Raw genomic sequence first — 23,441 nt, forward strand, 5'->3', positions numbered from 1 at the left:
GGAGCATGCTTGGGACCCACGGGGCACAAGGAACATATTTAGGATCAAAGAGAAAAGAACGATCAGGCTCTTGATGACTCAAGAAGAGGTGAAGAAGGAGCATGCTCTGATTCGTTCAGATGGGACAATGGCTGTGCCATGCATAAATCCACAAGAAGGCAGGTCTAAATGCCAAAGTGATGGAGATAGTCTCCTGGGCAGAATGTTGCTTGGCCTCCTTCAGGACAGTGCACAAAAATGGACACTGAATACAAAAGCTGTCTGGCTAGGCCATAAGCAGATAGACACATCAAAGTGGTCACTGAAACGAGAAGTATTCTAGCTGAGATCCAATGAGCTAGATTCCCCCAGGGGACCTATTTACATTCAGTCAGAACATGAAAGCAAAGCTCTTCATCAGCAACACAGACCAGAGATTGCTGGGAACGGAAGCTCTGACTCACTGTTTAGCCAAATCTGCTTCTTTGTGCAACCCACTTCCCTTCTACTACTACTAGGAAGAGAGATTAAAAGATTATTTTTAAAAAGGTGGAAGTGATGGTCATTCTCGCCACAAATTGTCCAAGATTGTCACCATGGTTCAGCCCTAGTAGAGCAGTCACAGAGACCTGCAATTCACCTTCCCAACAGACTGGTCCCATCTGAACGAATCCACTCCTGCATCACAGCCCAGACTATCTGAGCCTGACACTTTGGATGTTGAACAGTAATTTCTAACCAAGATGGGCAGTGCAAGGCCATGTATAATCTCCCAGCCCCCTGCAAGCTTTCTGCCCTTTCCGTTTATGCAGAGCATATAAACAGGATCCTCTTAGCGATGTTAGTTGGGAAACAAGGCATGCCTGTCCTGGATTTCTTATAGGTCAGCCAAGAATTGAGCCTAAGACCCTCCACCCATCACATTTTGCATCTCATCATAAACAGTGCTATAAAAGCAGACATGTCCAACTACTGATGGATTGCCAGATGATCAACGTCCCTTCCATCCAAACCAGCATTTAGGCCTGTCTGGGATCTGCCCGCAGTACTACAAGCCAATTACCCACCCCATTTGAGTTGATGGCCCCGGTTTCCCTGTTCTTCCTTGTCATAAAGACAAGTTTTCTGGTCACAGTCGTGTTGATAAGAAGCCTGTGAAATTTTTGCTCTGAGAAGACACAAAGCTTACAGCATGTTCTGTGAGGATAACATAGCTCTCATACATCAGTCATTTATTACCAAGGTAAACTCTTCCTTCCACGCCTCACAGGAAATCATTTTTCCTTCATTTTGGTGAAAAGCTCCGCACTTCCGGGGAGGAGCAGGGTGCATGGTAGCTGTGAAAAGAACTGCTAAAATTTACCCAGATGGAATGGACCCATTCAGGAAACATCATCTTCATTTGTTTACTTTTGCCTTAAATGCCTGGTCTTGAGCACATCAAAATCCTCCATAGCCAGCTGGATCGAGTGCTGCATTTCTGAAGTCTCTGCAGACACTAATATGCCAATTCCAGGATGGGACAGAGCTCACTCATTACCTTCCTTGATGGCATCCTGGACAGAAAGGGCATCAGCTGCTACAGAGATAATCTGCAAAGCTGCCCCCAGGTTATGCAGCAAGACCTGTAGAAAGCACTGCATCCTGTACCTCCAGTCCTCAGTGGTAGCATCATTCAAGAGGAAGCTGCTGCTCCCAAACTAGACTAATACTAGAGAAGAGGAAATATTCTTCCTCTGTCCTCCTTATCTGTCTCTCTCTACTAATGTTTCCTTATTGCTCGCTACATCTGATTGGGAAAGAGGTCAGGATCCTAAATGGAATGTTTGTTCCTTGACAATTTCCTCTCTAGAACTGACCGCTCTCCCAGTCAGCCCTACCTGAGATACCTTCTTCAGATGCCTCTGCAATGGCTGCCTCGCCACTCCATATGTATAGTTAATACGGTCACTGTTAAGCATTTACATTTATCCATCTGGTGTTTCAATTTAGATGTTGAAGTATTCATCTGGTGCAAGGGCAGAAGAGAAGTGGCCAAGCCTGGGGGCCCTGTGAGACCTATCTGAACTGCCTTCAGTATTTGCAGGAAGAGAGGTGCAGCCCAAAAGTCTCATTGTGGGAGAGGTCAGTCCCAGAAAGGAAATCCATCAGATGACAAATATGTGATACTGTTCCTCAGCTCAACAGATCTGGACAGGTCATTGCAAACAGAGGAGCACAAGGTGGGAATCCATCAAGGAAGCAATCTTAGTAACTGTTCCATTTGGGGGAATCCCAATGAGCTCCAATCTTGGAAGACCAAACAGCTGCCTCTGCTGAGACTCTTTAAACTCCAACCTGGTGGAACTTGCAGTAGCATGTGGGAGAGAGCCGGGGCGGAAGCATGGCATGCAGAACTTTCCTCCTGGTTTTCTTTTCTCAGCCACTAGCATGCCTTTTGCACTGGTGCATGGTGGGAAAGTGCTCCATCCACAGGGCCAGACGGAAGCAACTGGGCATATTTCCTTTGACAAATGACCCTGGCCCACTGCCTTCTATGCAAGACGCTGCCCCCAATTGCATAGACATTACAAGATGGGGATACACGACGTTCCAGCCATGGGTTATGTGACATTTTGACATAGTGCCTGGGACACAGAAAGGGAAGAAACGGCAGAGTCCATGCAACACTGTTGGTTCCTCTGTGGCACCGAGGTATGTGCCACCACATCCCAAATAACCCATCGCTTCAGCGCCGTGTATCTGATTTATGCCGCTTGCACACAGCCCTGGGACTTCTGGAGCAACTGTATTTTGGAGGGGTGGGCAGGGTGGGTTCAGACGAGGAAGCGAATGCCAAAACTGCAGGGAAAAGTAGAACTAGCCAGCAGCAGAGAGCTGGAGAGGCGAATGGTTTAAGCTGGCATTCCTGGGGCTGTGTGCGGAGTGATATAAATCCTCATCAGGACAGACACTTGTGTATGATTTGCCTTGATTAACGGGTTTCCTATTCTTTTCCTGTTTGTCCATTTGTTTTTTTCTCTCCTGTTTCCCGTATTATTATTTTGTTTGTTTGTTTGTTTTTGCTCTCTGGGAATGCCTCTTCTCCTCTCCTCTCTCTCTCGCTGCATCTTCCTCCCTCTCCTCTCCTCCACCCTCCCTCCCTTACTCCTCCTCCCCATCTTTCCCATCCACCCCTTCCTCCTCCATGAGCAGTGGCCGCATCCATTACACTGAGATGTATGAAATGCTGACTCTCATGTCACCACCGCTAGGCCTCGGCAAGAGATGTCCCTCCAAAGTGGCCTATAAGGTAGACCAACCCTTCCTTCCTTCCTTCTGGGCTAGCGCTGAGGGGGAGGGGGAACTGTTGAATACTCAGGAAGATCCAGCCTGGTTTGATTTAATCAGAAATCACATGCCCCATAAGGAGAGGTACTGTCCACTCTGACAGAGCTCTGTTTTGGGTCTGACACACTCACCAGGACACCCAGGGATGTAGCATTCCTATTATGGGAAAGGATGGAAATCTGACTCAGTATAAGGATGGGAAGTGGAAGGATAATACAGGCCTTTTGCAGTAGAGACAATTGGACAGCCCCCACAGGTGGGATTGATAGGGGATCTCTGGAACTAGGCCTCCTCCAAGTGATGGAGGAAACTCCAGGATGTCCCATCACCTACATGACCCTGAACCATACTGCTCCCAGCCCAACTCACTTGGAAATGTTGAAATGAGAAGATGGTAGGCTATGAGGGTTCCTCCTGTAGGCCTGGACGTGCAGTGATCATGGTGTGCCAGCCTGGCACTAGTTCCCCAGGGAGAGCTCGTGCAATCTGGAAAGAGAACACTCCATGCTGAGGTTGAGCTGGTGAGAGTCCCATCCCTTTGCCAGCTGGGGCTTTTTACCTTTGGGCGCTAGAATGACTATCTTTAACTGACCCTTTGATTGCTCTGCTGGTGCAGTGCCCTCTGCTCTTGCCTCTGGGAGGCACTCTAGAACCTGCTGGCCAGCTGCATGGGATGTGTGGTGTGGGAGGAAGCTGTGAATGGGACAGGAGCTATGCAATGTTGAGCTCTGGGCAGGCTGGCCCAAAAAGATATGCAGAGTCAGATACCCTGTTGGAGACAAAACTCAAAGAGAATTACGAGGGAGACTCCAAGATCAGGGGCTGGGATACTTGGTTCAAAAGCCACTGGAGGATCTCCCCGGAACTTGGCTTCTAGACTTCCCCTACTGAATGCTGATAGTGTCTGCCGTGTTCCAGCTAGCAACAGCTTCTGCACCCACATATTCCTCTGTAGCTGCTAACACTCGCACAAGCACTCTCTCTTGCTCCCACGTACACCCCTGCTAGCGTTGTGGCTGGGTGAGAACCTACGTGCCCAGGAGAACTGCTGTGCATGATGCAGCAGGAAGCACTAAGGATGGGATGGATGTGGGTCGGTGTGGGAGAGGGAAATCCTGATGTATACACAGAGCAAAATATACTCTCTGGAAAGTGGATCTGGCCATTTGATTTGTCCCACTCTGGGTGAAGGGAGCATGGCCTGCCTCTCCTGCCTTGGTCGCCTTCCTCTCTCTCCCCGGCTGCCCTCTCTCTATCTCCCCCTTGGATAAGTTGGATCCTATGCATGTGTGATCATATGCCAGCAAATGTCATCTCTGAAAGACTCAAAAAGGGGGCGCCAGGATGTTGCATACTAGGCAAGCCAGCCAATCAGAAGTGCCCATGGTTTAGGGTGTCCCCAGGGGATGAGGCAGAAGCTGGATTGCAAAGCTGCTGTGAAGCAGGAGATGGAACGATCCCCCGGGGCTGTCTCCCCCTCAGTAATTTCCAGAGCCGAATCCCTGAGTTTTCAGGAGTCCTTTCAGAAAGCACAGGGAACACCCCCTCACTCCCCAGGCTAAGGGGTTGCTCTTGGGCTGTAGCAGAGGGTCCTGCAGAGCCAAATGACAGGCATAGGAAGGCAGTGAGCTGGAATATTGGGGGTGGAAGGAGCTGGAATGGGAGGGAGGGGCTGATCCTTGCCCTTCTTTTTTTGCCTGTGCTGTTTTACGTGCTCTCTTGCTTTTTCCCCTCCTGCCTGCTCAGTGTGTTTTTCGATATTGTTTTTTGCCTGCTGTTTTTTTTCTTTCTTGCGCAGAGGCTGGTGCTGATGAACATGCCTGTGGCCGAGGACATGACGGTCCATTTCACCTCCACCTTGATGGCGCTGATCCGAACAGCACTGGACATCAAAATCGCTAAAGGTGACGGTGGGGAGCAGCGGCACGAGGATTCAGGAGTGGTCAGTGCAGGCGGCGGGAGGGGTGGCGGAGCTGATTTATTTATTACATTGGCAAGGGGCAGGGGGCCGTTCATTCAGTCCTATCTGCTTCCTCTGGCAGGCTGAGCAATATGTACTGCCATCACGGGGACACAAAGGGCAAAGTGTGGGATCATTGCTCTGGGGTCAGATGCAGGGATGGAGGAAATTGCTAGTAAGAGAAGGCAAGAGAGAAATCAACCCCAGTCTGCGGCTGGCTCTGTAACCTTTCCAGTGTGAAACTATCTTCGGGTCCAGAAGGAGCTGCTTTCCTCATAAGTACTGATGCTGCCCTCTTCCATGATGGGCAGCTTTCCACTTGAAGCTGTGGTGCTCAGAAAGCAGGAATGTATCTCCTGGCCATGACAGCCAGAGGGAGAGATGTAGGAGGAGAGCTCCCCTCCTCCTAGCAGAAGAGAATCACAAAAACCGACCCCAAGTACCTGATGTTCTCTAGCTACCTCTTTTGCCCAAAGGGCAGAAAGTAGCATTCATAGGAGCCTGTGGAAGTCACACCCTGCGCTCAGCAGCCTGTGGGAGCTTGAAAGGTGGGGGAGAGTGGGTGGAGCCCTGGAGGGAGACCCCTAGAAAGGGAAATATTTAAAATAACCCTTATGAGGATGTGGAAATTACTTCACTCCAATACTCTGCCCATTCTTGGTCCATGACAAGAGACAAGTAGAAAGTCCAATGGACAGGGCATGGTACTGGGTTTCTTGGGGGCCAGGTGTAAGAGACTGAAAGCAACCCCGATTTCACAGCTGTCCAGTGGCCTGTGTGAACGTGAACTGGAGTGGGAACGTGAACAGCCACGGGGCCATGGGAGAAGTATCCATGTCGCCAGCAAACTGGCGCCCTTCTTGACAGCCTCAGCTAAGAGGCCATGGTCTGAATGGGTCTGGGGGGGTGGAATTAGCTTCTCATCCCAGAGGTGGCTGCACCAGGTGAAATGTGAAGCCCGTGGGTAAGGCCATATAGGGAAGCTTGCAGTGGCTCTGCCTGGTGTAACGATGCTGGCTTTGGTGGTACCCAACTGAGAGTACCAATTCAGGACAAATTGCTTAAAGCAGGGCAGTTACAGTCCAAGGCTGGGGTTCCTTTGCACACCAAGGCAAACCAAATCAGCCAAACAGAGAAGACTTCGGTTTTATTGCACTGGCTAACCATAAGTCACACAAGCAATTCCCTTAGACACTCCAGTTTCCCAGTATCACCACCACTGCCACTCATTATGTGGATGAATGGTTAAGAAAACCAATACCTCCGTAAAAGAAAAAAGGTTCTCCCAATCCCAAGGGACCAAGCCCCAGACCCAGGTCAATATACAAATCAGATCTTACCCATAAATCATGCTGTTGCCAATACTTTAGAATCTAAAATCTAAAGGTTTATTCATAAAAGGAAAAAGATATAGATGAGAGCTAGAATTGGTTAAATGAAATCAATTACATACAGTAATGGCAAAGTTCTTGGTTCAGGCTTGTAGCAGTGGTGGAATAAATTGCAGGTTCAAATCAAGTTTCTGGAGTACATCCACAGTTGGGATGAGTCATTCAGTCCTTTGTTCATAGCTTCAGTTTGTAGCAAAGTCCCTGGAGAGGCAAGAAGCAGGATTGAAGACAACATGGAGGAGATGCAGCAGCCTTTTATAGTCTTTTGTTATATGGCCTTTCTTTCTCTGTTCCAAAGACAAGCATTCCAGTACATGGCATGAAAAAACCTTAGAGTTCTTTCCATAGGCATGTCTCTGCATGCGTTGCTGAGTCATAAGGTATATCTGCCTTCTTTCAGTGGGTCAGTTGTATAGCTGATGGCCCTTAATGGGCCATCAAGCAGGCTAGGCAGTGCTGATGCTAAACTTTCTGGGGTGTCACCCAGAAGCACAGCACAAGTTTGAAATACAGACAGTATAGAGCCAAAACTTATAACTTTAAATACAAAAATGATACACACATACAGACAGCACAATCATAATCAGCAAATCACAACCTTTCAGTAGACACCTTACATGGCAATCTTTGTACAATATTTGCTGCAAATACATACAGTGGTTGCAACAATGATCTATATGGTTGCAGGTTATGTCAGTAACATCACACCTGGGTTACCCTTGTTCTCCCGGGTTGTCAATACCTTTCACCAGCACTTAGTTTAAAGGAAGAGACAGTGGGCTAGCAGCAGGTGTGTGGGGGATGGAGGGAGGGAGATCTGCACTGGGTGAAAGGCTTTTATGTGGATTTGATTTCCCTTCTAGCACTTTATGCCATTGGATGTTCCCATTCAGAGTTGCCACTTGGTAGTGGCTCTGTCTCTCAATTATGGCTGCATGGTGCCATATCATTTAAAAGCAAATCCATCTTAACTTTAGAGAAGGAAAGGATTACGTTCAGCTATGCCCAGGGCATGGAGCTGGACTTATAGGGTATGTCTACACTGCAGCTGGACACCAGCAGCTGGCCCCTGCCAGCTGACTCAGGCTTGGGGCAAGGGGCTGTTTAACTGCTGTGTAGACATTTGGGCTTGGGCTGTAGCCCGAGCTCTGGGAGCCTCCCACCTCGCAGCGTCCTAGAGCCCAGACTTCAGCCTGAGCCCAAACGTTTACACCGCAATTAAACAGCCCATTAGCCCGAGTCTAATCAGCCTGAGTCAGCTGGCATGGGCTGGCCATGAGTTTTTAGTGGCAGTAGCAGTCAAAAAAGCTAACAGAACATTAGGAACCATTAGGAAAGGGATAGATAATAAGACAGAAAATATAATGCCACTATTTCAGTCCATGGTATGCCCACACCTTGAATACTGCATGCAGTTCTGGTCATCCCATCTCAAAAAGGATACATTAGAATTGGAAAATGTACAGAGGAGGGCAACAAAAATGAAAAAGGGTATGGAACAGCTTCCATGTGAAGAGAGATTGAAAAGACTGGGACTGTCTGGCTTGAAAAAGAGATGACTAAGTGGGGATATGATAGAGTCTACAAAATCATGAATAGTGTGAAGAAAATGAATAGGGAAGTATTATTTACTCCTTCATATAACACAAGAACCAGGGGTCACCCAATGAAATTAATAGACAGCAGGTTTAAAACAAAAGGACGTACTCCTTCCCACAACACATGGTCAACCTGTGGAACTCGTGGCCAGGGGATGTTGTGAAGACCGAAAGTATAACTGGGTTAAAAAAAGAATTAGATCAGTTCATGGAGGATATATGTAACAATGACTATTAGCCAAGACGGTCAGGGATGCAATCCCAAGCTCTGGGTGGCCCTAGCTTCTGATTGTGAGAAGCTAGGAGTGGACAACAGGGGGTGGATCACTCGATGACTGCCTGTTCTGTTCATTCCCTCTGAAGCACCTGGCACTGGCCACTGTCAGAAGACAGGGCACTGGGCTAGATGGACCATTGGTCTCACCCAGTATGGCCATTCTTATGTTCAGTGTAGACATACCCATAAGGACCTCCCGTCCTCCCTGCAGCCCATCCTATCGGTAGTCTTGAGGACCCATTCTATCTCTCTGTTCCAGGTGGTGCAGACTGGCAGCAGTTGGATTCAGAGCTGCAAAAGGAGATTCTGGCCATCTGGCCTCACCTGTCCCAGAAGATGTTGGATGTACTAGTGCCCCTGCCAAAAAGTGAGTCTCCTCCTTCTGCATCATTGCTGCCAACTTCTCACAATGCCAGGGTGCAGGAGGCATCTCCCGCAAGGGGAACAGAAACATGGCAATAGCAGCACGTTGCTTAAGGAGAAGCCCAGAGGAGATTTTCTCTAACACGAGCAAAATTTCTCCTTTCTCCACCCCAATACCCTGGACCCGCTTGGAAAATAAATAGCATGCAGTGATCTTCTCAGATCAAACCCCTTTGATCAGGGGGATCCTCTGACCCATATGTGTGTGGGGGGGAGAGGATTGTTTGTTCCCCCTTTCTGTTGATGGTGTTACAGCAACTGCCTGATGAGGCTGCATATCTCCAGTGTTTCATTACTGTAATTCTAAGCTGTCCACCTCCACACTGTCCTAAATCTGGAGGGGTTTCCACCCACAATGCTTGGTCTTTTAATTCCATTTCTTCTGGAGCAGTGAACAGAGTTTGTCTTTTAAGGATCAGGAGAGTAAGATGGGTATCATGAGATCGCAAAGGGGTGGGCAATAGAGTCTTCAGACCTTCCCACCTATTGATTCTGCTAACATAAAAGTATTCCCCTTACGCTTGCAGCTTCTGACCTGACGGTGGGCAAAATATATGCAGCCATGATGATCATGGACTACTATAAGCAGAGCAAAGCAAAGAAGCAGAAGCAGCAGCTGGAGGAACAGGTGAGGTTCAACCACTGCAAGAGTTGGCTGGTGCTTTTTGGCTGTGGGGAGAGCGGAGAGCTCACACTGCCTTCAGAGCAAGGGTTCTGTATCAATGTGGCCTTCAGACAAGATGCTGACCACACACAGATTCTCGACCTGCTGGCAGCAAGTGGCTGGCACAGCACTAAGACAGTGACCATCTGAAGGTTTAAGGGATGGGTGAGTGAAGGAGATGACGGGTAAAAGAAGAGGTGAGTGATTTAAAGCAAATGTATTCGTAGCAGTGTAGAGGTTATACTAGAGAGATAGAAGATGGATTCAGAAAGGGGGAGCATTGTCATGCTTTTAACCTTCTGTACAAGGGATTTCTTTTTTATGCAGCAGAAATGTTTTGCACTTTAAACAGACTCAGTCTGTTTATTTTTTATTACAGAAAAACGCCCCTATGTTCCAGCGCATGGAGCCTTCATCTCTGCCTCCAGAGATCCTTTCTAATGCCAAAGCTTTGCCTTACGTCCAGCAGGACACCCTTTCAGGCCTGTAAGTATAGCCCTTAAATATCTGTAGAATATCTGCTCTGGTATTTCTGTTCCTACAGACATTATTTTATTTCCTGAATGAATGGCACTGGAGGTTCAGATAGGGGTAGTAGGCAGAGCCCAGGGGAAAAGGAAATCCTGGTGGTCAGCAGAAACATCTCGATCATTGTAGGATGAGTCCAGAAGTATGAGTTTCTGGTGTGTTTTTATTAGTGTTACCAAAGGACCACAAAGAGCCGCATTTCAGCCCATGGACAGCATCAACATGTATCCAGCCACATAGACATAGAACTGTGAGAATAACTGTTTTTTCAGTTCGTTGGCAGTTCCAAAAAACTGGAAAAATATTTCCATTCACACACCAAACCTGAAATGTCTCGGACTTTTCAATGAATTGAAAAAGTTGGGAAACTTCTCAAATGTTTCATTTTGGATCCTTTTAATAAGAGCAAAGGAAATGAAGGTCTAGAGCAGGGGTTCTCAAACGGGGGGTCATGACCCCCTCAGGGAGTCACAAAATGGTTACATGGGGGTTGCGAGCTGTCAACTCCATGGAGCTAACAGCCTCAAGCCCTCATTAAATTAAATTTTTAATTTAATTCATTTTTAATTTTTAAGGGGGAGAGGGGTCATACTCAGAGACTTTCTGTTTGAAAGGGGTCACCAGTACAAAAAGTTTGAAAACCATTGGTCTAGAGTCACAGAAAATAAGGAGGAAGAGCCCCCCCCCCCCCCCCATACACCCAATATCCTCGTGGTTAGAGCACTTACCGGGGATGTGGTAGACTCAAGTGTGAATCATTCAGGGACAGGGCCTTGAACCCAGGTCTCCTGGGTGAGTGCCTACCCCCCAAGGTATAAGCGATTTTGAAGTGGGGTGCACTCAGTCTGCAGTTGTCCCACTGTTGCCCTTTTGAATCTTGTCAAAAAAAATTCAGAAGTTGTGTATTGATAATGTCGTTCTTACATTTTCAAACTTATTTTCTTTTTTTACTTGGGCCAAAATCATTTGCCGAAATCACCATGAATTTGCAAATACTTTCAGTTGTCCCAAATCTGCATTTTTTCAGCAGACAAATTTCACTAAGCTCTATGTAGACAGCACTGAAAACCCAGCATGGCATTAGCAGAACAACCAGCAGTACGATCAAGTAGGACTAGTATGCGCCTGGGACTGGTAAAGAGATAGTGAGCTTTTCACTTCAAGGTCCCTAGTTTAAAACCAGGTCAAGATTAGTAGTGACTATAAGTCAAAACTATTCCGATGCAAAGGGAAGATAGGAAGAGGCCAATATGGCTTCATCAGGTGCTCTTTAATTACCTGAAAATCAAAAAGGAATCCTACAGAAAGTGGAAACATGGTCAAAATGATAAGGAGAAGTACAGAAGAACAGCACAAGCATGTAGGGACAAAATCAGAAAGGCTAAGGCACAAAATGAGTTACATGAAGAAAGGACATAAAAGCAATAAGAAGAGGTTCTTTACATACATTAGGAGCACGAGAAAGACAAAGGAAAGTGTGGGCCCTCTACTTACTGGGGAAAGAGAGCTAATAACTGATGACATGAAGAAAGCTGAGGTGCTTAATGCCTATTTTGCTTTAGTCTCCACGAAAAAGGTGAATGATGACCAGATACTCAACACAAGTAATACTGATAAGCAGGGGAAGGAACACAAGCCACAATAGGGAAAGAGCAGGTTAAAGAATGTTTGGATAAGTTAGATGTGTTCAAGTCAGCAGGGCCTGATGAAATTTATCTTCGGGTTCTTAAGGAACTAGCTGACCCAATCGTGGAGCCATTAGCAATTATCTTTGAGAATTCTTGGAGGGCAGGGGAGGTCCCAGAAGACTGGAGAAGGGCAAACATAGTACCTATCTTTAAAAAGGGGAACAAGGAGGACCTAGGGAGGTATAGACCGATCAGCCTAACTTCAATACCTGGAAAGATACTGGAGCAAATTATTAAACAATCAGTTTGTAAGTACCTGGAAGATGATAGGGTTGGAAGTAATAGTAAGCATGGATTTGTCAAGTACAAATTATGTCACACCGACTTAATTTCCTTCTTTGATAGGACAACTGCCCTAGTGGATGAGGAGAAGCAGTAGACATGATATTACCTTTATTTTAGTAAGGCTTTTGACACAGTCCCCACGTGAAATTCTCATAAGCAAACTAGGGAAATGTGGTCTAAATGAATTTACTATAAGGTGGGTGCACAACTGGTTGAAAGACCATACTCATAGAGTAGTTATCAATGGCTTGCTGTTACATTGGGAGGGTGTATTCCCACAGGGGTCAGTCCGTAGTCCGGTACTATTCAATATTTTGATTAATGACTTGGATAACGGAGTAGAGAGCATGCTTATAAAATTTGCAGATGACACCAAGCTGGGAGCAGTTGTAATCACTTTGGAGGACAGGTTAAAATTCAAAATTGACAAATTGGAGAATTGGTCTGAATTCAACAAAATGAAATTCAGTAAGTTCTTCACTTAGGAAGGAAAAATCAAATACACAAAATGGGGAATCATTGTCTAGGTGGTAGTACTGCTGAAAAAGATCTGGGGGTTATAGTGGACCATGAACTGAATACAAGTCAATGTGATACAGCTTCAAAAAAGGCTAATATAATTCTGGAGTGTAACGAGAGGCATGTTGTCTGTAAGACACAGAAGGTAATTGTTCAGTTCTACTTGGCACAGGTGAGGCCCCAGCTGGGGTACTGTGTGCAGTTCTGGGTGCCACAATTTAGGAAGGATATGGACAAATTGGAAAAAGTCCAGAGGAGAGCAACAAAAATGATAAAAGGTTTAGTAAACATGACTATGAGGAAAGGTTGAAAAATCTGGGCATGGTTAGTCTGGAGAAAAGAAGACTAAAGCGGGGACCTGATAACAGTCTTCCAATATCTTAAGAGCTGCTATAAAGAGTCTGGTGATCAGTTGTTCTCCATGTTCATGGAAGGTAGGACAAGATGTAATGAGCTTAATCTGCAGCAAGGGAGATTTAGGTTAGATATTAGGGAAAACTTTCTAAGGGTAGTTAAGCTCTGGAATAGCCACCAAGGAAGGTCGTGGAATCCCCATCATTGGAAGTTTTTAAAAACCAGTTGGACAAACACCTGTCAGGGATGATCTAGGTTTACTTGGTCCTGCCACAGTGTAGAGGGCTAGACTTGATGACTTCTCAAGGTCCTTTCTATCCCTAAATTTCTAGGATTCTAAGTCCTTGCCATCTGATTGCTGTTTGGCTCATGTGAAGTGAGCGCATGGTCTCAACCTTTCTCCCAGTAGGCAAGCACCACCATAGCCGGTGGCAACTGTATCAGTCTCAGCAGAGAGGCCAAGGGATAAATGAGAAATGTGGCATAAAGACTGTGTTACCCTCTCGTCCCTAGAGGTGGTCCCTCTCGGTCAGAGTTGAAGGCCATTGCAGCACAGTATGAGGAAGCTTGCCCTGACTCTACTCTTGCTGTACCATTTCTGAGAGTCAGTGTGCACTTCAGTCCGGGAATCTAGTGGCTTTCGCCAACTCTAAATTCACCTGAAAAAATTTTAAAAGAGGAAAAGAAAAAATCAATAATGCTTGAACATGACTGACACTTCTGTCCTGAGTGGCACAACACCCTGTTCTTCAGAGACAGTGCAGCCACCAGGCACGTGCATGTCACATTAGTAATGCCATCCCCATAATCGCAGGCATCCCTGGGGAAGCCATCCCTGTACTACTGCACCACCGTTAGCTGCAAAAGAACTGGACTGCTTCACAGAGAAACAAAATGTCAATCTAGGAACAGTAAAGCTCTTGTGATTGTCAGCCAACCATGACCGCCAGGTGGAGGCTCATTTTGGAACTGTCACTGTGCTCCCACATTGCAGGTGGCACAACGGGTGTCCCTTTTCAGTGACGTGCCAGTTGTCAGGACAGTACTCAGGAATGCCAGGTTGAAGTTTGTATGGGAGATGAGAAGTTGTTAATTTCAATTCACAGCGTACCCACCAAAGGAGCGCCTTTAGCCAGGAGAACTTTGAGAATGCAGTGCTGAGTGAAATGAGGTCGCCTTTTTCTCTTTTAGAGGTTTAAGTCAGAGAGGCTGTCAGTGATCGCAGCATGAAGATTTGTTCTCTCTCTCTGTCTCTCTGAAGTTGGAATATCTTTGCAGGAGCAGCCGGAGTGGGTACCCGTCGCTGAGTCCACTCTCTCCTCAAGAGATATTCCAACTGGCTTGTATGGATTCGACACATGGGCAGTTCCAGGAGCAGCAGTCTCTGGTAAACCAATGCCCTACCTTTAATGTAGTTCCTTTATGGTCTCAGCACCACTGCCCTGCTCTGTTTCCAAAAGGTAGTTCCAATTTTATTGCCCCAACCTGCGGGCATGGGCGGTCCCACACACATGCACACCGCTCAAAAACCTTCTTGGATCCATGGTTCTCAACCTGTTTCCATTGTGGACCACATATGCAGCCCACAACGTGTTATACTACATCCAGTACTACCTATATGGCCCTGAGCATGTCACATGGGCTGAAACTCTGTGCTGATTGGGCCGCAAGCAGCCTGTGGGCCACAGGTGGAGAACCACTGGTCCAAGCAATAATACCAACCCTCTTGCTACTTCTTCCCTCCATCCCCCGCCCACTCCCCTACCCCTACCCTGATTTTGGGAAACAAATGCTTTGACAGCATCCTCCTGCTTGGCAGTGGGAAGTGTGGATCTCTTGTCACTGACAATGTAAGGTCACGATGTGCCGGCTTCTGCCAATAGGGGATCAATAGCAGGAGCAAAAGAGGGAGAACACTGATCTCTTAACTATCTTTTGGAACCCATTGTAACAAATTAAGACGTATTCCTGTCTAAGGGCCTGATCCAAAGCCCACTGCAGTCAGTGAGAGTATTTCCATTCATTGATTTCAGTGGGGTTTGGGTCCAGTCCTAAAATAGGTCACACCAGGATGGCCCTACATAAAAGGAATATGGAAACCCATTTCATGCTAGATCCTTCTCTAGAATTGCTTTTAACATGGTTTTAACCTTTGAGTCCTTCCATTGTAAGGCAGGTGGGCTTCAGCTGGCTCTTCACGCATGCAGCACTCTAAGGGCCCTGCTTCCTCCCCCATGTATAGTGCATGGGCTCCTCTGCCTACTTGACTAGTGGTCCAGTAGTCTTTTGGGAGAAAGAGAGCCCATGTTTGTATGGCTGTACTGAGCATGCACAAGCGTTCTGAGCCCATCTTGGTATGTTTCAGATCGTGCACAGGCCTGGTTTGTAGGGAGTGTGGAGATGCAAAATGTACACACACCACATATTGACAGGTAGACCCAGATGGCCAGCTGGTGTAAATCAGCAGGACTCCATTGGAGCTATGCAAGTTTACAGCAGCTGAAGATCTGGCCCGACATGTTAATCAGAGCTACTAAGGATGCCATGTGCCTGGTGCTGTTTAACTATGTTTCTAAAGAACATCTGAGCAGCCCATTGTTCCTCCTCTCTCTGTTTCTGGGCCCAGGACATCAGTGCACAGGAAATATCACAGACTGGGAGGTGCTCTAAGACTTTGTGATGCTGTAGTACAATGGATTGATATAATGCAGTAAACTATCCTTTTCTTCACAGGTCGATTCCTTTTATTAAATACTCATTTCAGTGGGTACCCTGTGCTGAACGATGGTATCGGCTGCTTTGGGATTCGTGTTCATCTTGTTGTCAGTGCTGGTGTCCATTATCGAAACTGAACTGTTGAACTGTGTTGCACAAACGTGAACATACACATATGCCCACATTCCAGTCAGCAGCACTAGTGTCTGTGTATGTGTATATATGTCCACGTGTGTGCATTGGGCACCACCCTTACACTTGTTGGACTGCAGTATTGTATCACTGTACATTTCCAGTCTGATTTGTATGCTTCTCAGAGTTTGTAGCACTATCTCTGTGAATTCTGTATCACACACACGGCACCTCTCCATACAATTCAGCCCTTCAGCCAAAAACGGAAACTGCCTGGTCAACCTCTTGTGGAGACTGCTGGCTATGAAGGAGGGGGTCTCTGAATTCATCCCTTCTATTGTCACTTCCTGATGATGAACCATATCTATCGGATGTCACTTCCTGGCAACCCAAAATAGTAGCACTTGCTTCCGTTTTTCCTCTTTGACCAAAACAAAAGAGATTTTTAAAGCCAGAAATTAACCAAAATATACAAATGTGACATTGATTCATTTAACTTGGACATGACTGGAAAAATCTTTTAGAAAATCAAAACTTAGAAGATTCTGCAAGCTTAAAAAAAGGAAATAAAAGAAAACTAAGCAGCAGAAGGGTAGATATTCCAGGGAGCTAGAAAAATCAGTCTTGGTTTTCCTTCTCTCATTGCTAAAATAAAAAAGTAGTGAAGTTTACTTGGGTGTCAGCCAGCGCAGGAACCTGTGAGCTGGGTCTCTGTAATGGAGCCTGAGACTGAAATGGCTATTAATACCAAATCCAGCCATTCTCAGTGTTTGGCCAACCAAAAAACTGCACTCTGGTCCTGAGATTTGAAAGAGGCAGGTTCCCTTCCTGTCAAGTGGTTCCCAGTCCGACAGGAGCACAGACACTGGCAGGAGAGGAGTGGTGACCTAATCAAACAAAATCCCACGAGCTTGGCTGTGTGTTTATTTCCAGGAGCCAGAGGTTAGAGAGTTTCAAAGCGTGCAGCCCTCTAACCGTGGCAACTATCTCCCCGTGGACACTCAGGAGCGCGCTGTATCTGGGAGGGCCTCCTCCATGCCACGCCTGACTGTGGATCCCCAGGTAACACCAAACAAAACCATAGCCAGACAAGCAGAAGTGGAAGTACATGGCTGTAGCTATCTGATATGAAAAGAGAACCCATATTTTTCCCTGTGATGTGTTTGATGCTGCACTGCCAGGCCCTACTGCAGTGTGCCAGGTATCGCTAGTGCTTTTCCGGTGGGTCTCTATCTGGAGGGCATTGGGAAACTGTCTATCTTAGGTGCTGACATGGCCCCCATTCCTACTGTACCTGAGCACCCCACAGTCCGTACTGTAGTTACCCTCACAACACTCCTGGGAGGGTGATGCTATTATCCCCATTGTACAGATGGTGAACTGAGGCACAGAGAGACTTGCCCAAGGTCACACAGGAAGCCTATGGTGAAACAGGGAATGGAACCCGGATCTCCCAAGATAGAACCCAAGCCACTGGACCATCCTTCTGTTCCCCCTAGCACACCCCCATTGTAGTTCAGCAGGACTGGTTCATTGGTGTTTCATTCAACATGCAACACTTTCAAAGTATCCCTCCCCACCTGACAAACATTTGTACTGACAATTACCCAATTTCATCTTTCCTTCTTCTGCTGTTGTCCCCAAACATATGCACACGTGTCTGGCCCTGGGTAGTCTGTCCTGATCAGTCCAGGCCATGCTCCATCTCTTTGTTTGTCTGCCTGGTTTTTCTGTCTGTTTGTCTCGTATTCTGTTTTGACCGAGACATGAAAGCTTTTCTCTGGTTGTTTTCATAACCCTTTGGCACGGAGTATCAGGACCTCATATTTCTTCAGTAGTGGGGACAGTATCAACAGGCCCTTCCATGCCAAAGGGGGTGGGATGCAATGTTCCTAGTACTTTCTTTGGGTTAAATCCACATTGCTTGTCTACAGTGGCCCTTTGGGGAGTGGGGAGATAAGGAGAACTTTGCTCTGCTGATGCTACCGAGTGAACTGGTAATTTGGCACCTGGTAATGGATGGATGGATGTTTAATGGCTCTTTGTTGTATCTTTCCCAAATACTGCCTGCACAATCATCCCCAAATCGTCTGAGACAGTCCAAATGGACGCAGAAGCTGCTCTACCATCAGGCACAGAGGGGACTGACTATCTCTGGGAGGAGTGGCTGAACACAGTGTGGGGAAGGGAGGCAATATGGCAACAGCACCAAGGGACTGGAGGGAAATGGAAGGAAATAGCTTTGTTTTAAAGGGAAAAATGCACAAGCAGCAAGGGGAGGTGGCGGGAAGCAAGTCAGAAAGAAGGCACAAGAAGAGAAAGGGAGATAAATCCAAGGAGAGGGGATTGGGTGGGAGATAGAAGGGAAGGAAAAGAATGGATACAAAGATGGAGAAGGGAAAAGCAGATAAAGAAAGGCAAGAAAAATACAAGCAGGGACAAGAGAAGACAACAGTGGAGAAAGGGAAGAAAACAAGGGTTGGATTACAGGAGGGGAAAGAAATGGTGAACAGAAGAGGAGAAGCATGGAAACTGTAAAGGATCCTTTGAGATGAGAGAGGAGAGGGAATGGGGAGGAATAAGGTGGCAGAAGGGATGGAGGGATGGAAGAGAAATGGTGTAAGGGGGGTGAAGGATATGGAGAGTGTATAAAGTTAGAAGGGCAGGTAGTCGGCTATGAGAGCAACAAGAGAGAGGGCAGATGGGGAAGGGCATGGGATGAAGGACAGGATGGTGGGCTGGTAAGAAGGGGACAGGCCGAGGAGAAGTACATGGAAATATGGCAGTAGTTATGCAAATACATTGAAAAGGAGAGAGACATGGGAGCAAATAAGCCAATAGGAGCTTTCCTTTCTCTTCCCTTTTGAATTTCCTTTGCTCTTCTTTTTTCTGTGCTGATTAACACCAGCTGAGAATCTGGCCCTATCTTTTTAATTCAATGGTAGATGCTGGAGCAGCTCTGGAGACTTTGCTGTTAAATTTCCTGCACTCCCTCCTGGAAGGTGTCTGAGCAGGAGACACTGCACTAGTCTTTCTCTGATATTAGACACCTTGACTTCGGAGTGGCCTATCTGCCTCCCCCTGCTGCTGCTGCTGGCTTCCATTAATCATCCCATGGGGTGCATTTCCAGGTGGTTACAGACACGAGCTCTATGAGACGATCATTCTCCACCATCCGGGACAAGCGTCCTAACAGCTCCTGGCTGGATGAGTTCTCCATGGAGCGAAGCAGTGAAAACACCTACAAGTCACGCCGGCGCAGTTACCACTCCTCGCTGCAGCTGTCTGCTCGCCGCCTGAATGCAGACTCAGGTGAGGGGGGTCTTTCCCAGAGTACAAGAATCTTCTTCGGTGAGTAATTCACTCCTTTCTGCAGGCGGAGCTTCAGTGTTACTATTGGGTATGGCAGAGTCGTGGAGCACTCTGCCCAAAGACAATGGTAAAGAATCGAGAACTAGAAGTCCAATCCAGTCTAGCTTTATCATCATGCATTGCTCTTCTCATGTGAGATGTGCAGTAGAACAGTATACAGGATTAAATTATACAGTCGGAGAGTTCCACAAGGAGCAAGGAGGTGAGGGAGCTGCTAAGAAATATGGGCAAGGGAGACATATTTTTATGAAATCTGAAAATAGATGGAGAGTCCATGAGCCAGAGAGATGCAGGAGCTGCAAAGAGGAAAGCTACCTTGTATCAGGTGTGGAGATGACAGAAAAGCAGCGGGGGCTGAACAAGCAGAGGGGGCAGCAGGCAGACCAGGGAAGAAATAGTGTTCTATAAAAGTTGCACCTGCAGTCCAAGAGTTGCCAAAATGAGGTGCCAGAACAGCTGCAGCAGGCCAGCTGGTGTCCCATGTTTGGGTCTTGGTCTGGGGTCCCTCCCACTGCGGTCCAGCATTCCTCCAGCTGGCATGGGCCACAAAACATCTGTCTCAGGTCCCTATGATTGGGCTACCAACCAGGCCCTTGCTCCAGTGTCCATCTGGCTCAGCTCTACTCGGTGTGGGGTGTTCTTCCTCTAACCCTGAAGGGGGCCACCCCCGTCCTGGTCTCCTGTTGCTCCTTCACGCCGGCAGCAGCATGTACAGGAGTTGTGCTGAGCCACTAGCACTCTTCTACAGCAGCAATGCCATCTGTCCCCTGTCCCAGGCAGCATCAGGATTGGCAGTGGTCAAGTTTGCCATCCCTGCCTTACATGAGTGGCTGCAGATCCTCAACTCTGGCTCCCACTATAGGTGGAAAGGATTCACTGCAGCACCAGTTGAGTTTGGTGCCACTGGCTTTCTGATTGGCAAGTGCTATTTATGTGAAGGAGAAGAGGGGGCTATGCAGGGATGGGCCAAAACAATGGCAAAATGGTTTGGTGTATATCCATGAGCTGCCCCAAGAGGGAGTGAGAAGTAGAGAGAAATCAGGTCTGTAAGCTAAGCTGGAGTCAGTCTGTAGAAGACTTGAGAAACCAGGTGTGAACTGGATCCTGATGTGACCAGGGAGCCAGTGGAACTGTATGGAGACAGGGCTGCAGCATTCATAGAATCATAGAATATCAGAGTTGGAAGGGACCTCAGGAGGTCATCTAGTCCAACCCCCTGCTCAAAAGCAGGACCCATACCCAATTAAATCATCCCAGCCAGGGCTTTGTCAAGCCTGACCTTAAAAACTTCTAAGGAAGGAGATTCCACCACCTCCCTAGGCAACGCATTCCAGTGTTTCACCACCCTCCTAGTGAAAAAGTTTTTCCTAATATCCAACCTAAACCTCCCACACTGCAACTTGAGACCGTTACTCCTTGTCCTGTCCTCTTCCACCACTGAGAATAGTCTAGAACCATCCTCTCTGGAACTACCTCTCAGGTAGTTGAAAGCAGCTAACAAATCCCCCCTCATTCTTCTCTTCCGCAGACTAAACAATCCCGGTTCCCTCAGCCTCTCCTCATAACTCATGTGTTCCAGACCCCTAATAATTTTTGTTGCCCTTCGCTGGACTCTCTCCAATGTATCCACATCCTTCTTGTAGTGTGGGGCCCAAAACTGGACACAGTACTCCACATGAGGCCTCACCAATGTCGAATAGAGGGGGACGATCACATCCCTCGATCTGCTCGCTATGCCCCTACTTATACATCCCAAAATGCCATTGGCCTTCTTGGCAACAAGGGCACACTGCTGGCTCATATTCAGCTTCTCGTCCACTGTCACCCCTAGGTCCTTTTCCGCAGAACTGCTGCCTAGCCATTCGGTCCCTAGTCTGTAGTTGTGCATTGGGTTCATTCTGCACCTCTTGGAGTCTGGTGAGGTGGGACTTGGCAAAGCCATGGAGAAGAGAGTTGCCATGGCTCAGGCATGGATGAGAATTTCCGCTGAAAGTGAGGCAGTGGCTTGCATTGGCATCGTTGTGGAGCGGGTGATGAGCAGGTTTACAGGCACGGGCGATGTGGGAGGAGAAGGAAAGTTCAGATGCTAAGATTACAGGCAGTGGAGGCAAATGGGAGGTCTGTGCCAAGAAGGCAGGAGGTAGAGTTGTGATTGAGGATGGCCAGGCGTTCCCCTGAAAGAAGCTGCGACAGAGTCCTGGTGTTTACTTGGTTCAGACAGGTCGAAAGTACATGGGGCGCGGCTCACCAAATGCACTTACAGTTCCATCTGGCTGAGAGTGGTGCTGCAGGGAAGCATAAAGGTGGAGATAAGTTGACTGAGAAGGAGAAGTCACAGAACAGCAACAGGCTGAGAATTGAGCCTTCTGGGGCTTAGTCAAGGTGGTGTCTTGACACAGGAGGAGTCGCCATCAGAGACAGAGAGGAAACAGCCCAATAAAACGAGAGCAGAACCATTGTAGGAGGGAGCAGTACAGTTCAGAAGGTGCCGCAGAAGGAGAAAGTGGTCCATGGTGTCAGAGGACGCACTGAGGCTCTGGAGAAAGAGGAAGGAGAAAGACTTTGTCAGCCCCAAGTAAAGAGGTCTTTAACTATCCAGAGGAGAGCAATTTCCATGCTATGAACAGAGCCACCGCAGACTGAAGGAAATCACAACGGCTGTCACAAGCACTTTGCTTAGGAGGAAGAGGAGGGTGTAAGAAGATACTAAGCAGTAGAGATACACTCCTCCTTTGGTGGGGTAGAGGGAACTTTTACAGGATCCTAGGCATGGGGACAGTGCCGCACCTGCCTGGCCTAGGGGAAGTGTTGGTTTAGCAGAATGGAGAGAGTATGAGAGAGAGGGAGCTCTGGACATTAGAGTTAAGACAACAGCACCCTCCTAGGGTGGTTATGATCTCTGGACCCCCACTTTGAAGAAATTGCAGCAACTGTCCCACTGGGAAGCCTTACAGTCTGGCTTTGTCCTCCCCAGGCCACAGGTCGGAGACACATCGCTCGGGCGGCAGAGAACGAGGGCGATCCAAAGAACGCAAGCACCTGCTGTCCCCGGACATCTCCCGCTGCAACTCGGAGGAGAGGAGTCCTCAGGCAGACGGCGAGTCTCCTGTCCGGCGCCAGTCCAGGTCACCCAGCGAGGGCAGGTCGCAGACGCCAAACAGGCAGGTAGGGATGAAACCAGCAGCCCAAACGCCATTGTTCCAGGCAGGGATCCTGGGGCAGGAAAGGAGGCAAGCAATCATTCCCCCCGGAAATCTGTAAAAACACTGAGATCCCTGCACTCCTATCTCTGGGGTTAGGCAGCCGTTGGTCAATTATTCTGTATATTACGGTAGCGCTGAAAAGTCCTACCTGCCACTGGAGCTCTGTTGTGATAGGGGCTGTGCAAACACACAGCCAGAGACAGACTCTGCCTCCAAAAGCGTCCTAGCTAATTAGACAGGACAGACAATGGGTGGGAGGGGAAACATGGGCACAGACAGGTGATGTGACCTAGGTCACAGAGTCAGTCCATGGCAGACCCTGGACCAGGACGCCTGAGTCCCCATTCAGGACTCTATCCACTAGACCACACAGGGTGTTATTGTATTATCCTAGTGCAACCTGTGTGCTTTGCCTTTGTGAAAGCCCAGTGCCCAGGGACGTAAGTGCCTCTTCTGTAAATCTAGCAGGGAACTGGTGGTGGTGGTGATAACAGTACCAAGTCCTATGCCATGCGCCATCAATTAGAACGCTTATTGTAGTGCTACCAGTAGCTGAGGAAGAGTCTCATTCCTCCATACAGCTCTTTGCCATAGGAGCCCCAGCCACCTTCAACCCATCCCTGTTTAAGTCTAAGGGTTTTTTGCCTTTTCTTCCCTATCATCCCCCCAACCAAGACACAAGCCCAGCTTCTCCAGAGCCTTGCCCCTTGTCCAATCATTTACACCCATGATGTGTGGGTGTGAAATGGTACCATTCTTCTTGGTAGTATTTGACACCCCTTTTCCACTAGTGCAAACAGCTGCCCAAGCAGCACAGCGGGGGAGAATCAGGCCTGTTCATGTGAACAGTTTCTTTGTCAGTGTGTTTGAGAACACCGTTAATTACCACTGACACCATGTGGGGTTGCAGACGTCCGTCCCTGACCTTGTCGGTGCACCTTTGTGATGCAACAAGTGTAGGACTGTGAAATGGATGATTGTGATGCCCAATGCACACCATTGTGAGATCACTGAAGGAAAGTG

The 23,441-nt window shown here is 47.7% G+C and overlaps 1 protein-coding gene across 1 annotated transcript in view; it reads left to right on the forward strand.

The window, feature by feature from the left end:
• The window catches only part of CACNA1E (calcium voltage-gated channel subunit alpha1 E), a 421,822-nt gene that overhangs the window by 392,173 nt on the left and 6,208 nt on the right, over nt 1-23,441 (forward strand). Inside the window, exons 43-50 of the mRNA XM_073356587.1 lie at nt 5,108-5,213; nt 8,795-8,902; nt 9,486-9,586; nt 10,002-10,108; nt 14,275-14,383; nt 16,777-16,905; nt 18,975-19,155; nt 22,190-22,380. Of these exons, the coding sequence (XP_073212688.1) occupies nt 5,108-5,213; nt 8,795-8,902; nt 9,486-9,586; nt 10,002-10,108; nt 14,275-14,383; nt 16,777-16,905; nt 18,975-19,155; nt 22,190-22,380 (1,032 nt within the window). The remainder of the gene's footprint in view (nt 1-5,107; nt 5,214-8,794; nt 8,903-9,485; nt 9,587-10,001; nt 10,109-14,274; nt 14,384-16,776; nt 16,906-18,974; nt 19,156-22,189; nt 22,381-23,441) is intronic.

Source organism: Lepidochelys kempii, chromosome 8, assembly GCF_965140265.1.
Source record: "Lepidochelys kempii isolate rLepKem1 chromosome 8, rLepKem1.hap2, whole genome shotgun sequence".
NCBI lineage: Eukaryota > Metazoa > Chordata > Testudines > Cheloniidae > Lepidochelys > Lepidochelys kempii.